The sequence below is a fragment of the Chrysochloris asiatica genome, unplaced genomic scaffold (genome assembly GCF_000296735.1).
Source record: "Chrysochloris asiatica unplaced genomic scaffold, ChrAsi1.0 scaffold00066, whole genome shotgun sequence".
Lineage (NCBI taxonomy): Eukaryota > Metazoa > Chordata > Mammalia > Afrosoricida > Chrysochloridae > Chrysochloris > Chrysochloris asiatica.
This window is the reverse complement of record NW_006408584.1, coordinates 11668589-11685076: the sequence shown is the minus strand read 5'-3', so window position 1 is coordinate 11685076 and position 16488 is coordinate 11668589. Positions and strand designations below refer to the sequence as shown.

Genomic DNA, 16488 nt, shown 5'->3' with positions numbered 1-16488 from the left:
CAAGCTGGTTTAAGTACTATAGTCCTATAGTAGATTTTGTAATCAGAAAGTGTGAGATCTCCTACTTTGTTCTTGATCAGTAGTGTTGTGCTCATTTGGGGTCTCTTTCCTTTTTATATTTGAAATGAGCAGATCTTTGGATTTGCAGAATTCTGTCATGTGATCTCCATCATCATTTCTATCACCAAGACCAACAACTGATCCTTCCTCTTTGTTTCCTTTTTATATTAAGTTAGTGATTTATTCCATCCTGTTAAAAATATTGGTGCAATCTCTATTAGGATTGCATTATATCTATAGATCACTTCATGTTGTATGACATTTTCAAAATGTTAAGTATTCCTTTCTAGGAGTAGGGCATTGTTGTTGCTAAGTGCAGTTAAGTTGGTTCTGACTCATAGTGAGGTGCAGTTGGTAGGTTTGAAATGCTGACCTTGTGATTCGTAGTCCAGTGCTTATATCACAGTGCCACAGGTATACGCTTCTATTTATGTAAGTCTTTTTTACTTTCTTGTAGTATTGTTTTGAAATTCCCTTTATATAAGTCTTTCATATCTCTGGTTATATTTATTTTTAAATGTTTTATCTTTTTGTTAGCCACTGTAAATTGTATTTTTCCTTTATTTCCTTTTTGAGTTTCTCTTTGTTGGTGTAAAGAATTTTGACTGATTTCTGTATTTTGATCTTATACCCTCTCACTTTGCTAAATCTTTCAATTAGTTCCAGTACTTACCTTGCTCAGTCTCTGGGAATTTCTATGATGGGATCAGATCATCTGCAAATTAGAGTAGTTTTACTTCTTCTTTGCCAATTTGGATGTCATATATTTCCCTTTCTTACCTTATTGCCCTGGCTAGGATTTCCAATACAATGTTGAGTGGGTGTGGTGATATCCTTGTGTGCTTCTCATTTATGAGAGGAATGCTTTCAATCTCTCTCCGCAGAGAATAATGCTACCCATTGGTTTTATATTTATTTTTGTTTTAGGTGCCATCAACATTGTTCCAACTCATAGTGACCCTATGCAAAGCAGAACAAAACACTGCATAGTCCTCTGCCATCTTCATTAATTGCTGTTATGCTTGAGCCCATTGTTGCTGCCATCTCATTGGGGGTCTTCTTTTTTTTTTTTATAGTGATCCCCTTTATGATCTTGAGGAATTTTCCTTCTATTCCTATTTTGTTGGTAATTTTTATTGGGAATGGACATTGGATTTTATCAAATTTCTTTTCTATATCAATTGATAAGATAATGCGGTTCTTTTGTTTTGTTTTATTTATGTTGTAGATTACATTGATTTTTAATGTTGAACTTGCATATCTGCTATGATTAACACTTGATCATGATGTGTTATTATTACTAGTATTATTATCATTATTATTATTTGATAAACTGTTAGATTCTATTGCTAGGACTTTGTTGAAGATTTTTGGTTTATGTTAATGAGAAATATTGGTCAGTGATATTCTTTGTTATTGCTGTCTTTTCCTGGCTTTGGTATCAGGGATGTTCTGTGATAGTTTGAGTAGAATTGGTTCCAGCTTTTCTCTGACTATTTGGTAGAATTGTTGAGTATAGTTGTTTGGGCCAGGACATTTTGTTGTTGTCAAGGGGAGGTTTTTCTTATGGCTTGGTTTTTAACCTTCATCTATTAACAATAGAAAGATGTTTACCTTTTCTTACTCCAGTATTAATAGCAAAGTTTAATAAAACAGAAAACAATTTCTGGTGAGGGTGTAAAGAGACTGGGGTCCTCCTACATGGTTGGTTGGACTGTAAAATGGTGCAACCACTGTGGGACACTGTATGGTGTTTTCTCAAAAAGTTGGAAATAGAAACACATATTACCCAATAGAATACAATAGATATACATATGGCAACTGTCCTCAAGAATAAGAGCCAACCATTACAGAAATAAAAAAAAAAAAAAAAAAAAACATGGTCATTTCAACATTATCCAATTAAAAAAAAAGAGAGAGATAAAAAGATGAAGATAGCCTAAATGCCCATCAACAGAAGAATGAATAAACAAACTTTGCCAAATTGTTGTTGTTGTGGTTAGGTACCATTGAGTCAGAACGGACTCATAGTGATCATATGCACAGCAGAACAAAACACTGCCCAATTCTGGGGCAAACTCATTATTGTTGCCATGCTTGAATCCATTGATGCTGCCACTTTGCCCAACCATCTCCCTTTTTTTCTGACCCTTCACCTTACCAAATATGATATCCATCTACAGCAACTGGTCTCTCCTGACAATATGTATGAAGTATGAGAGATGAAGTTTGGCCATCTTGGCCTCCAAGGAACACTCTGGCTGCACTTTGTCCAACACAGATCTGTTGATTCTTTGGGCAGCCCATAGCACTTTCAATATTCTCTTACAACACCATAACACAAAAGCATCAATTCTTCTACGGTCTTCCTTATTCCCTGTCCAGCTTTTGTATGCAAATGAGATAACTGAAAATACCATGGCTTGGGTCAGGCACACCTTAGTCTTCATGCTGACATCTTTGCTCTTCAACACTTTAAAAAAGTCTTTTGCAGCAGATTTGCCCAATGCAATACGTCGTTTGATTTCTTGACTGTTGCTTCTGTGAGTGTTGATAGTTGATCCAAGAGGAATGAAGTCCTTGACAACTTTAATCTTTTCTCCATTGATAGGAATGATGTCTATTGGTCCAGTGGTGAGGATTTTTGTTTTCTTTACGTTGAGATGTAATCCATACTGAAGGCTGTGCTCTTTGATCTTCATCAGTAAATGTTTTAAGTCCTCTTCACTTTCAGCAAGCAAGGTTTTATCATCTGCATATCGCAGGTTGTTAATGAGTCTTCCTCCAATCCTGATGCCACGTTTTTCTTCATATACCCCAGATTCTCTGATTATTTGCTTAGCATACAGGCTGAATAAGTAGGATGAAAGAATACAACCCTGTCACACACTTGTCTTAATTTTAAAACATTCAGTGTTTCCATGTTCTACTTGGACAGCTGCCTCTTGGTCCATGTACAGATTCCTCATGAGCACAATTATGTGTTCTGGAATACTCATACTTCACAATGTTGTCCATAGCTTATCATGATCCACACAATTGAAAGCCTTTGAGTAGTCAATAAAGTATAGGTAAACATCTTTCTGATATTCTCTGTATTCAGCCAAGATCCATCAGACATCAGCAATGATATCCCTCATTCCACATTCTCTTCTGAATCCACCTTGAACCTCTGGAAGTTCCCTGTCAATATATGCCTGCAGTTGTTTCTGTATTACCTTTACTAAAACTTTACTTGCATAGGATATCAAAGCATTGGACGTCATATAGCTGACAACTTGGAAATAAAATTAAATGCACTAAAGGCCACCCTAATTGGCCTAGGAAATCAGGTCAAGACCCTTATATACAGACAAGATATTCAATGTCATGCCTTATTGTCTCATATCTGTGTAATGGCATGGCCATATAACATTTCTGTTTGGAAGTGAAATAAATTTTCAAGTCACCATCAAGGTATTTGACATCATGCAAATATAAATTTGGATTTAAGAGAGCTTCATAAACAGATTATGGCTATACAAAATAGTAGAAATGAGGTCCTGGCCCCCAATGATGTGACCAAGACAGTGTTGGATCTACTTAATGGATTTAATCCTTTTAACATAAGGCATGAATCCTTTTTTGTATTATTGTCTTTATGTTAATCTTGTTGCTTATTTTTACAGTCTTCTACAGTGTCCTCTGACACAAGCTCTTCCAGCTCCAACTAACCATTCATCGCCTTCATTTTTAAAAAATAATAAGGTGGGAGATGTTGGGAGCAACTAAACTGAAGGTCTCAGACTTGGGGGCAGTTTAACCAAAGGATTGAAACTAACCAGTTGTGGCACAGAAAATCAGGCTGCTCCCAAGTCAGGCTGCCCTCTGAGGAACTTGCAAAGCCTGCCTCAGGGAACAAGGAATTTGCAGTCTTTCCTTGTATGCAGCCATGGCCTTCAGCTTAGTCTGCAAAAACATCTAACTGCCTTATCTCTGTTTCCCTAGCAACTATATTCTTCTGATAAAGTCCCCCTTACAGCTTACACCAATACACCAAATGATTTTTGCACTCTTTTCCCTGACCCCAGCACTCGCCTTTGATTTGTGTATATAATAAATGTGCTGAACCTAGGTTGGTGTCGCAGTATCTCTGTCAGAGTGCTGTGTCCCACCTGGTCCCAACTTTACTATTTTCATTTTGTGTCTTGTGTCCTTCCTGTTTTTTCTAATCTCCCATCTCCCCTACTCGGGTTTAATCTTTCTATGCGGGTAGCGGAGTATAGTCACTTGTCGGATGCGTCATCAAAGATATTGTCCACATTCCATTGGGTCATTGCTCTTGGGAATGGGCACAGATATGGATCTCTTCCAATCAGTCGGCCAGATAGTTGTCTTCCAAATTTCTTGGCAGAGATAAGTGAGTGCCTCCTGTGCCGCCTCACTTTCTTGAAAGATTTCAATTTTTATTCCATCAATTGCTGGTGCATTGTTCTTTGTCAATTCCTTCAATGCACCTTAGACTTCTTCTTTCAGTATCATTGGCTCTTGATCATGTGCTACCTCTTGAGAAGATTGAACATCAACCATTTCCTTTTGATACAGCGAATCTGTGTATTCCTCCAATCTTCTTTTTAATGCTTACTGCATCATTCAGTAATTTGCCCAGAGAATCCTTCAACAATGAGAGTCGAGACTTGAATATTTTCTTCAGTTCCCCCAGCTTGATAAATGCTGAGTGTATTCTGCATTTTTGGTTTTCTGAATCCAGATCTTTGCACATTTTCTTGTAAAATTGGGCTTTATCTTCTCGAGCTGATCTTTAAAATTTTCTGTTCAGCTTTTGTACCTCCTCATTTCTTCCATTTGCTTCAGCATCTCTATGCTGGAGAGTAAATTTCGGTGTCTTTTCTGACATCCATTTTGATCTTTTTCTTATTCCTTGTCTTATCAATGTCTTTTTGCTTTCTTCCTGTTTGGTGTTCTTGATGTCATCCCACAACTCTTCTGGTCTTCAGTCTTTAGTATTTAATGTATCAAATCTGTTCTTCAGATAATCTCTAAATTCAGGTGAGATATAGTCAAGGTCATATTTTGGTTCTCATGGACTTGTTTTCATTTTCTTCAGCTTCAGTTTGAGTTTACTTATGAGCAATTGATGGTCTGTTTCACAATCTGCCCCTGGCCTTGTTTTCACTGATGATATGGAGCTTTTCCTTTGTCTCTTTCCACAGATGTAGTCAATTTGATTTCTAAGTATTCCATCTGGTGAGGTCCATGTGTATAGTCGTCTCTTATGTTGTCTAAAGAAGGTATTTTTAATGAACAACTCATTGATTTTGCAAAAATCTATCATGAGATCTCCAGCATCATTTCTATCACCAAGGCCATATTTCCCAACTACTGATCCTTCCTCTTTGCTCCCAACCTTTGCATTCCAATCACCAGTAATGAGCAATACATCTTGTTTGCAGATTTGATCAATTGCAAATAGATGAAGTTGGTAGAATTCTTCTATTTCATCCTCACTGGCTTTAGTGGTTGGTGCATAAATTTGAATAATAGTGGTATTAACTGGGCTTTCCTGTAGCCAAATGGATATTATCCTATCACAGACAGCATTGTACCTCATGACTGATCAGGATATTTTCTTTTTGATGATGAATGCAACACCATTCCTCTTCAATTTGTCATTTCTGGCATAGTAAACCATGTATGTGGTTGTCACATTCAAAATGGCCAATACCAGTTCATTTCAGCTCACTAATGCCTAAGATATCAATGTTTATGTGTTTCATTTCATTTTTGACAATTTCTAATTTTCCTAGATTCGTACTTCATACATTCCATATTCCAGTTATTAATGGATATTTACAGCTGTTTCTCTTAATTTTGAGTTGTGCTCCATCAGCAAATGTAGGTCCCACAGGCTTTTCTCTCATGAGCTTTGCTCCATTCACATTATCACAATCAACTCTACTTTGAGGAGGCAGCTCATCCCCAGTCACATTTTGAGTGCCTTCCAACCTGAGGGGCTCATTTTCCAGCACTATATCTGACAATGTTTCTCTGCTCTTCATAAAATTTTCAGTGACTAAAAGTTTGGAAGTAGTGCATCACTCCTTCTTCCTTGTCTGTCTTCGTCTGAAAGCTCATCTGAAACCTGTCGACCATGGGTGACCCTGCTGATATTTAAAATACTGGTGGCATAGCTTCCAGAATCACAGCAACTCATAAGCCACCACAGTATGACAAGTTGACAGATGTGTATTATTTTTACATACACTGAAATACTAGACAACATTGAAGAGTAACATGAATTTGCAAAACACCTAGTAACATGGAATAGCCAGGAGGACATTATGCTGAGTGAAATTAGTCAATCGTGAAAGGACAAATATTGCCTGCGATCACTACTGTAAAAAAAGTCAAAATAAAGGTTTTCATGCTAAAATAAACATTTTTTGATGCTTAACAGGGATGGGAGATAAGGAGAATAATTCATTGGTTAGAGCGTAGACACTTGGGTGACAGGGAGGATAATAAATATATAAGAAGAAGGTTGGAAGAAGAATGATGAAGATAGGTTAAGGCACTGGGAGGAGTGCAAGAGTTAAAGGGAATAGATATAAATATGACTATATGCTCAATCCTGATATAACACTGATCTAGGAATATGTGCATGGATAGATACACTGGGAGAGGAAAACTTTATTCTTATGTATGAATGGAAGGAACTGTACATTTATCACATCCTTCTTGGGAACTTTAATGTTCTTTTCTTAAAAAGCATACATTGAATATATGTAAAACTTTTTCAAAAAAAAATAAAATACAATAAAAAATGTTTACCTTTTATAAAAATACATTCATTATTTTGTGTACAAATGGTTTTCTTCTTGTTCTCATTGGTATTATATATTGAGGTTTTTTTCCCAACATAATTATAAATACTTCATAAACATCACTTTCTATTTTAATCATTCCACAAGTTTACTTAACCACTCCATAAATTTTGAATTTTGGTTATTTCCAATAATATAAAGATGAACATGATTTCATATATGTCCCAGAGTAAATACCATGATCAAGTAAATCAAAGAATGTTGTTGTTGTTAAATGCCATTGAGTCAGTTCCAAATCATAGCGACCCTGCATAGGGTTTCTTGAAGAGCAACTAATGAGCCTAAGCTACCAACCTTGCATTTCAAACCAACCTTGCAGTCCAACACATTAGGACTCCAAATCAAAGAATATGAACACTTGAAAATATGAACATTCAATGTGTGGAGACACTCATCCAGCTGTAAATAGATCTGAAGATTATTAGGCATGAGATGGCTTGCAATAAAGGAGGCTTTTATTTCACTTTATTTCAGCTCACTAATGCCTATGATTTAGATTGTATGCATTCTGACTCATAGCAACCTTGTATAGGGTTTCCAAGACGCAGCTGGTGGGTTTGAGCTGCCGACTTTGTGGTTCTCAATACAGTGCTGATACTATGGTGTCTTTGTTGAGAGGTGTGTAGGGAAAACTATTCTTCCCTATTTGGGGAAAATTCCTGTGATAGTTCATTCACTCATTTAATCTTTCATTTATGGAATGCATATTTATTGTGAATCTATTGTGTGCTAAATATTGTTGTAGGTATTGTAGAAACATCAGTGAATTAGACAGACAAATGTCCCTACACTTATGATAGGGAGTAATATGTATGGTTATTTAATAAAGCATGACTTAGAAACACCTTTAAGTAGTTTAAGCAAGTTTGAGGTTTGAATCTGCCGTGAGACAGCTTAGAAGAAAGACCAGGCAATCTCCTCAAGAATAATCAGCCACTGAAAAACCTACGGAGCACAGTACTGGTTGGACAGACACGAGGTTAGCAGAGATGAGAAAGAGTCAAAAATGGAAAGTTAGGGGAGCAGTTCTAGGCAGAGCAAGTGGCAATAGTTAAGAACCTAAGTAGCAAGCAAGGTGCTTGGTATATTCAGCATCTAATAAGAAAAGTGCAGTTAATAGGTTAACTTTTCTACTCTGTTTTAATTAAAGTTCAGAGAGTTTCTGTGACTGTGGCAAGAAATATATCGTGTGTCCTTTTATACATGAGTGTAGTGATTACGAATCAGGCTGCGAACCGCAAGGTCAGCAATTCGAAACTACCAGCTGCTCCACAGGAGAAAGATGAGGCTTTCTGCTCCCGTAAAGATTTACAGCCTCGAAAACCCTGTTCAGGGTCACTATGGGTCAGAACCGACTCGACGGCACATAACAACAACAACATTTTGAATGGCCTTCTTCATTTTTTTGTACGTAGTAACAGCTCCTGGAACTCTTGCTTTAATCCATATACCATGTGAATCTGTTGTTTTTGTTCAAGACTCAGTCTATCTGGCTTCTGTATATTACAACAGGAGCTCTGGGAGAGTAGTGGTCATGCATTGGGCTGGGAACCACAAGGTCAGCAGTTCAAAACTACCAGCTGTTCCGCGAGAGAAAGATGAGACTTTCTGTTCCCATAAAGATTTACAGCCTCGGAAACCCTGTACAGGGTTGATATGAGTCGGAACCGACTCCACGGCACATAATCACCATTCTGATATACTTTGTATCTTTATCATTGAAAGATGAACATGAGTTAATGAAAAATGCTGCATTTTCATTTATGAGCAAATTCTAATTTGTGTTTTTTTTTAAAAACACTTTCTACATGGCATAAAGTTACCTTTTTCTTTTTAGTTTTAAGAGTTGCTCCTTAAGTTGCTTTATGTCATGTGGCTTACTTGCTTTATTATTTTCTCACAAGCCAGTGTTGTATGACTTAACCATCTTAATGTCATTTCTTGTATTTTGTTGAGAAATTCCAAGTTGTTCAAATTCTAGATCCTTGTTACTGTTGCTGTTTTTAAGTGTTGTTGAGTTGACTCTGACTCATAGTGACCCTGTAGAGGATTTCTGAGGAACAGTTGATAGATTTGAACTGCCAGTCTTGTTGTTTCTGGTCCAGTGCTGATCCTAGAGTGTGTACCAGGAATCCTTGTTGCTGTTGTTGTTAAGTGCTGTGGAGTCATTTCTGACTCATAGTGACCCTGTATAGGGTTTCTGAGGAGCAGCTGGTGAGTTTGAACTACGGACTTTGTGGTTCAGATTAACCTTGCAGTCCAGTGGTTTATCAGACAGCTCCACACCCAGACTTCAGAGACTGAAAATCCCATTCATATTTTGAAATTTCTTGCACCATCTATTTCCTTTATTTTTTCCTAATATTTTTCTTTAATTCCTGGATATTTTGAGGATTATTTGGTGTAAATAAAGTTGACATCAAAGGAATTCCAATTCTTGGAGATCCCATGTACACAGGGTAGATCTGTCCCCTAGACATTTCAAGGCTATTTAGCAATCACCAGGAGGGGTTCTGGTGTGGCACTATCGGTTAAGCACTGGACTACAACATTAGTTTAAACCACAAGGTCAGCTGTTCAAACTCATCAGCTGCTCCTCAGAAACTTTATACAGGGCTGCTATCAGTCAGAACAAGTGAATGCTCAGTCCCCCTGTTGGAATGTTATCTGAAAAATGATGGTACCCTTTTCTCAAGTATAACTGTTAACCACACCACCTCTTTTACCTTAATAATAATAAGTCTAGCTCCTGAAATGGAATTTCCTGTTTTTACTTTTGTACCAAAAGTACTAGACATCCAGGTCAGTTTGAATAGCTAGGTTGGCTGTTCAAACTCACCAGCCATTCCTCAGATACCATTTACAGGGTCATTATGAGTCAGAATCAACTCATTGGCACTTAACAACAACAACAATTCTTGTTGAGTAAGGTTTGTGTTCTCAGGATCCCTGGTGTGGTGCTATAGAATAAACATTGGACTGCTAACCACAAGGTTGGTGATACAAACCACCAGCACTCTATAAGAAAGTGTATACTACTCGGAAATCCTACACAGTTCACTATGAGTCAGAACCAATTTGATGGCACTTAACAACAATAATAACCTCTCTTTAAGATTCTAGTCCTCTTTCATGACATCCTTAAACATTTTTTCTTCTCAGAAGAAATATAGTATAGTTAATTTAGTATGGACCTTATGGAAAATGAAATTACTTTCTTACTCTTCCATGATGACTTGGCATTATCTCTGAGTAAAGAATAAAATGCTCTTTCTTTTTAATGCAGTTGTTTCTTTGCTTGTTTATTTCTTGACGATTAGGTGGCTGGCCTTTCTGGAAACTTATACCTTGAATCTACATCTCTGAACAATTACCCAGCATTCCCATATGTTAGGTTGCTTCTGTCTAGACAAATACAGTTAAATCAGAAATCTTTATCACATCATCAAATGCTCTACATTTATCTAAAAGTATGTGCTATATAGTGAAAACCTGAAAATATTTATATTTTAGACAACTAAACCCTCGGAAACCCTATACAGGGTCGCTATGGGTCGGAACCGACTCGACGGCACTTAACAACAACAACAACAAACACTAATTATATGAAAAATATTTAAACACAATTCAATTCTATCATGATCATGTATCTATAATCTGATTTGGGTTGAGTCAATATTTTGACTTCATGTCAATGTTTTGTCTTCAATTAAACATTCATTCTGCTTTAAATTTTAAGTAGAAGTTAAAAGAAAGAACATACCCCTGTGGAGATTAGGTTACATCTTCTGCAGAGTTATTATTTAGCAACATCCATGCCAGTAGATAATCTGATCATGCATAGAGGATATCTGAGAGTCTGTCTCCATAACTAAATCTTATCCAAGAGCTAGTTCCCTACTTGTTGACTTGCGTCAAAGAGTAAGAAAGTATGCTGTTGTTAAGTGCCATTGAGTCAGTCCTGATTCTTAGCAACCCTTTATATGGAGTCCTGGTGTGGCACTGAAGGTTAATGCACCAGTCTGCAAAGCCATTTTGAACTGCAAGGTTAGCAGTTCAATCTCACCAGCTGCTCCTCAGAAACTCTATTCAGGGTTGCTATGGGTCGGAGTCGATTTGACAGCACTTAACAACAACATAGAGTTTCTAGTAATCCTGGTGTGGCACTGTGGGTTAATGCACTAGACTGTAAAGTTGCTTTGAACTGCAAGGTTGGTGGTTCAAATTCACCAGCTTCTCCTCTGCAACCCTATACAGGGTTGCTGTGGGTCACAACTGACTTGACGGCACGCAACAGCAACAACATAGGGTTTCCAAGGCTTGAAATCTTCACAGAAGCAGACAGCTTCTTCTTTCTAGTGTGGAGTGGCTAGTGGGCTCAAATCACAGAACTTGCAGTTCCAAGTCCAGCACTTATTGTATGGAGTTGTTGCCAAACTGAAACAAGGGCTTGCTTCCTGTCACTGTAGTCACTCACAGAGATGGGGGAGAGATCCAATCCAAGCGTTATCAACAGAAAGCCAGCAGTCTGGAGGACAGAGAGAATAGTTTCTCAAGACCATCCTGTCCATTATGACGAGCAGGCACATTATACAAGGTATGTTACATTTGGACGTACACTTAATCTATTTTAACAACAAGATTATGTCATAGGAGCAAATAATCTATAGTAACTTTGTTTTTCTATACTGCTTCCCTGACTTGTTTCAGTTCTACACTTAGGGCAATGATAGTCTGGGAGATGGCATTAAGGGTCATTACCAATGAGATGGATTGCCAAGTGGCAGCATTGATGGACTCAAGCATGGCAACAGTAGTGTGGTTGGCCCAGGATCGGGCGATGTTTCGTTCTGCTGTGCATAAGGTAGTTATAAGTTGGTACTGACTCAATGGCACCTAACAACAACAACAACTATTATACAGGTAAGTCTATTGATTTCTATACTTAGGGACATGACGATAGAAGGCATTATATATAAAATGGGATAGGGTCACATGTTCAGCTGGACTGAGCAGATGTAGATCCATATGGAACTCAAGTGGACTCCCAGGTGACTTGGTGATAAAAGTCTATCAGTCAGGTCTTGTCTCTAGGGTAGGAAGGTGATGGGTCTTCCAAAAGCGCAGACCCCACCTCCCTTCTCATTGTAGAGTTAGTGGGGATGTAGGAGAAGACCTTAATTCCACAGATGAGGATCCACCCTGCTGGTAATTTTGCTGTGGATGCATTGGACTTCTTGCTATAATTCAGAGATGAATTGGTTACGTTCACTCATTGAGGGGACCTGCACTTGGAGGAGTGGCTATTTCAGCTTGTTTTGTGGGAAACCAGAACTCTTGTCTTTCAAGCCACCATCAAAATAAATCCAACAATGGGTGCTAGGTGTTATTACTGTTCTTAGGATAATGGAAAACATTTCTCGGTACTCCTCAGTAGTGTCCTGGACTAATCTCCAGAGGTCATTATAGATGAAGTCCACTTAAATTATCTTTATATATGAAGGACACACCCTGCTGGAGCTGTGTTATAGAAGTACTAACCCCAGTAAGGCAGAAGGTAAAGGTTTGTTCCATATAAAATCTCCCTTTAAACAGAAATCAGACACATTCATTACATGCTTTGCTAAATATATTCTAACATTTTCATTTGAATGTCCAAACCATTATCAGGAGAGAGAAGATTAACACTGCCTTAGTAATAGCTTGAGACCTGAGGAAGAATTCATGGCCCATTGTTCTCCAGGACCTCACTTGACTGGTGTGGTGAGTCTAGGTCTTGAGGCCCAGGACTCTGAGAGCAGTGGGGGTCATCAGCAGGATCTCCCAAGGTCAGCTCCACTTCTCTTCTAACTGGGAGTCGGGTCAATTTTTCTACATTTTGATCAGGACATGATCTCCAGACTGCAAGAGGTACAGGTTACCTGTAGGGGAGGAAGTAGACCTGGGAAGAGCAAATTTTAAGAAAAATGGAAAGTGTGTGTTGGAGGTGTTATGTACACCACTGCACCTTCAAATCTTGGTTGCGGGCAGGTAGAGGGTTGAGAAAAACTGCCTGGGAGGTTTGTTGTTGTTGTTGTTAAGTGCCATCGAGTCGGGTCCGACCCATAGCGACCCTGTACAGGGTTTCCGAGGGTGTAAATCTTTACGGGAGTAGAAAGCCTCATCTTTCTCCCGCGGAGCGGCTGGTAGTTTCAAACCGCTGACCTTAAGGTTTGCAGCCCGATTCGTAACCACTACGCTACCAGAGCAAGGGCTCAATTTAAGCCCATTTCTGGGGGCTACCTGAATTCAGAAAAGGGCTAAGGCAACACCTGGTCCCAATGTAGATAAACTTCCTGACAGATTTGCCATTTGTTTCTTTAGAGTATAGTTTATTTTCTCCCACTGTCCAGGAGTGGAAATCTTCATGCTAAATTCAATCTCCATTTCATCTGTAGGTGTCTGCTGCTCCATTATCACTTTGGAAACTTTTTGGAAGTCCAAATTTGGGAGATAATCTCCTTCAAGAGGATTTTCACTGCTTCTTAAATTCTCTTAGTCTACAAAAACAAAACCAGCAACTACTTAATTCCCCAGCTTGGGGACATCTGCATGAAATCAACCTGCCAATTTTCAAGGGGTTGTTTACCTTGATATTGGTGCAGGACAGCCTGTCTTGGGATTGTTCTTGAGGCCCATAAAACAGTTATAGCTAACATCCTGAATGATTTTGTGTGTGTGTGGAAAATTTCTTGCCTGTAAGTCAGGGTTTAGTGAATTAAACTAGGGCCTCTTTCCCATAGTGGATCATTTCATGGACTCATTTAAGAAGAGTAGGGGCTAGTTTTCATAGGATCAGAACCATCCTCTTGCTATTCACTTTCTAGCTTTTAACTTCTCAGAAGCAGACCAATTCCAGTGTCACTTTTCATCCTTTAACCTCTCTCTCAAATCCTTCTGTCCAACTCAAGATCTCTGGGTACAAATTCACAGTCTTTCTCGCCAACCTTTCTAATGTTCTCCTCAGTGCAATTGATTCTGCCTTTTGAGCAGGGATCCCCAGCAGGAGGTCTGCTGCCTCCACTAGATCTTGTAAGGCTACTATCACACACCCTGTTGGCTGAGTCCCTTTCTCCAGTAACTACGTCTATCCATGAACAACATCTAGTTCACCAGGTCAAACTGGTCAGGTTGGCTGGAAAATACTTGGTTAATGATTTCTATACAATCATGGTTCAGCCCTCCAGTTGCCACATCAAGGAGAAGGATGGTGGGTTTAGTTGACCCATAATTTTCAAGGTAATATTCTGATTTCTAGTAAAATAACTAGTTATCACCTCATCTGTCCTGTCCTGAGCATAGGTTTCCATCTGTTGCAGCAAGAAGATGACTTCATGGTGATGAGCTGACCAGAGGGAATTTATCAGCCTCTTTAATGAGAGGATATTGGTTTCTGTGGAATGGTCAGCTTGAAGGCTTCAATCAGACCTCAACGGGGGATGCTTCTTGACAATTTCCAGAGTTCTGCTAGCCCACACGAGGGGTTTACCTGATTGTCGATATCCTCAGACCAATGTGACAGGTTTCTAGAGTTTGAATCAGTAAATGCCAGGCATGTTCATGAGGAATCTCCATCTACAGACTTTTGGTTTCAGGAAAAAAGGTTATTTGAACATGCAACTTTGGAAGCAGGTCCTGGCCCAGTAAAGGGACTGGGCAGTCAGGCATATGTAGGAAATGGTGTGTCATTTTCTTTTCCCCAAAGAAACAGTCTAGGGGTTCCAGGAAGAACTGGTCCTCAGGCCTCCCTGAGATTTTGGTCACAATCACTGAACAGAATAATTCACTGAATAACTAGCCCTAGTGTCCACCAAAATCCACAGTCTGTCCCACATTGTTATTTTCTGCTGAGGTTTCTGGGAGCAGGGGAAGGCAATAGGGATGACAGAGGTTTATGGCAGATCATACTGGACCCCCTCCCCTCCGGCACTGTCAGTCTTCTGCAGACAACGAAGCTTGTTCAACCATCTGTTGAGTTGGAGGGTGGCTTTTTCTGCCAGATCCTCCCCTGAGATTTAGACATTCATTTTTCCAGTGTCCAGATTTTTGCAATAAGCACATTGGTCCTTGCTTAAGGCCCTCTTTCCTTTCAAGGGTCCTCCCTGGAGCCTCACAGATTTACCTCTAGTGGTCTTTAGGAAGACAGTAATGGCCTGAGAATTCTTGTGCTCTCGGCTGTTAAATACCTCGAAGGTGATGTTGACCAGCTGGGATGGATTCATGCCAGTTGCCCTGTCAAATTTCTGCATTTTCTTTCTAATATCGAGGGTGCTTTGGGAGATAAAAATTATGTTAACCATTTGGATATTTGCTGAATCTCTGGATCAAGGTCTGTGTACTTAAGTAAACTTGGTAGATTCAGTCAAGGAGTTTAGTTGAACTGCCTGTACCATGTTCAAGCTCTTTTGTTTAAGAACTCCTTCAGACCTCTGAGAATGCACCTTTTACAGTATTCTAGCTGCAGCAGGCCCTGTCATTTAGATTCCAATTTGGCTTAGTTAGAGGAATTGGCTTGACTGGAGCCAGGGCCCCATTTGGGTTTTTTTCCATGGATGTGCACTGCTTTGTCCCGTGCCTTATCTCAGACCAGCCTTCTTTCATCAGGAACATGGCTAACAGAGCCTGAATATCTGCCCAGTTAAAATGATGGGTAGCAAAAACAGAGAAGCAGTGATGCCTGAGATGGAGGCAGAGACAATGACGTGGAGAGATGGAGCAGTTGGGGACTTTAGACACAGAGAGGGAGAAGGGCTGTGTGCTGATGACCAGAGGGCAGGCTTGTAGTGTATACCCTTTGGTTGGTTGGTGATGCATGGAGTGGATTGTAACCATGGCAATTAAATGATACACAATAGGATGAATGTAAAATTAATGTTATCCCATGTAAACTATCACATAATTCACAATAAAACTTTTTTTTAAAATAGTAATTATTAAATTTGTCATTTTGGTTGGGTCATCCTGGTGTGCACTGTGGGTCAATACGCTGAACTGCAAATTCCATCCAAAACAGCAAGGTCAGCAATTCAGCTGCTCCTCAGAAACCCCACACTGGGTTGCCATGAGTCAGAACAGACCCAACGGCACCCAACAACATCTCACAAGGAAGGATTTGAGTTTTCCCTATTTCACAAGTTCAAGATAGAGAAAGGAGTATGTGCCCAGTAGTGTCCTGATGCTTGCCCTTAAATATTCAATCCTATGGGCATCTGGAAGGGGAAATTGCCCTGTCTCTGTTCTGGGTAGCCCTTAAGCTAAATAGGTCCGTTGAAGGGTATGGGATAGAGAAATAAATTCCAAACTGCTTGCCTCAGCGACTGAATATGACAGGGCAGTTTCACTATGTAAGTCAATACTTTTCCCTACTTGCAGCTGCTAGTGTACCAGGAGTTGTAATAAGGTAATTCTACAAACAAAAGCTACATTTTGCAAAAAAGCAACCACTCATCTCTTTGCATATTCACATATAGGCCTGGTTAGAACTCTGTTTTCACTTTTTTCACCT

General features: G+C 39.2%; 1 protein-coding gene across 1 annotated transcript in view; it reads right to left on the bottom strand.

Annotated features, from left to right (window-relative positions):
* Nucleotides 1-15205, bottom strand: part of DDX60 (DEAD (Asp-Glu-Ala-Asp) box polypeptide 60) — a 204479-nt gene extending 189274 nt beyond the window's left edge. Inside the window, exon 1 of the mRNA XM_006864550.1 lies at nt 15106-15205. Within this exon, the coding sequence (XP_006864612.1) occupies nt 15106-15205 (100 nt within the window). The remainder of the gene's footprint in view (nt 1-15105) is intronic.
* Nucleotides 15206-16488: the final 1283 nt, after the last annotated feature.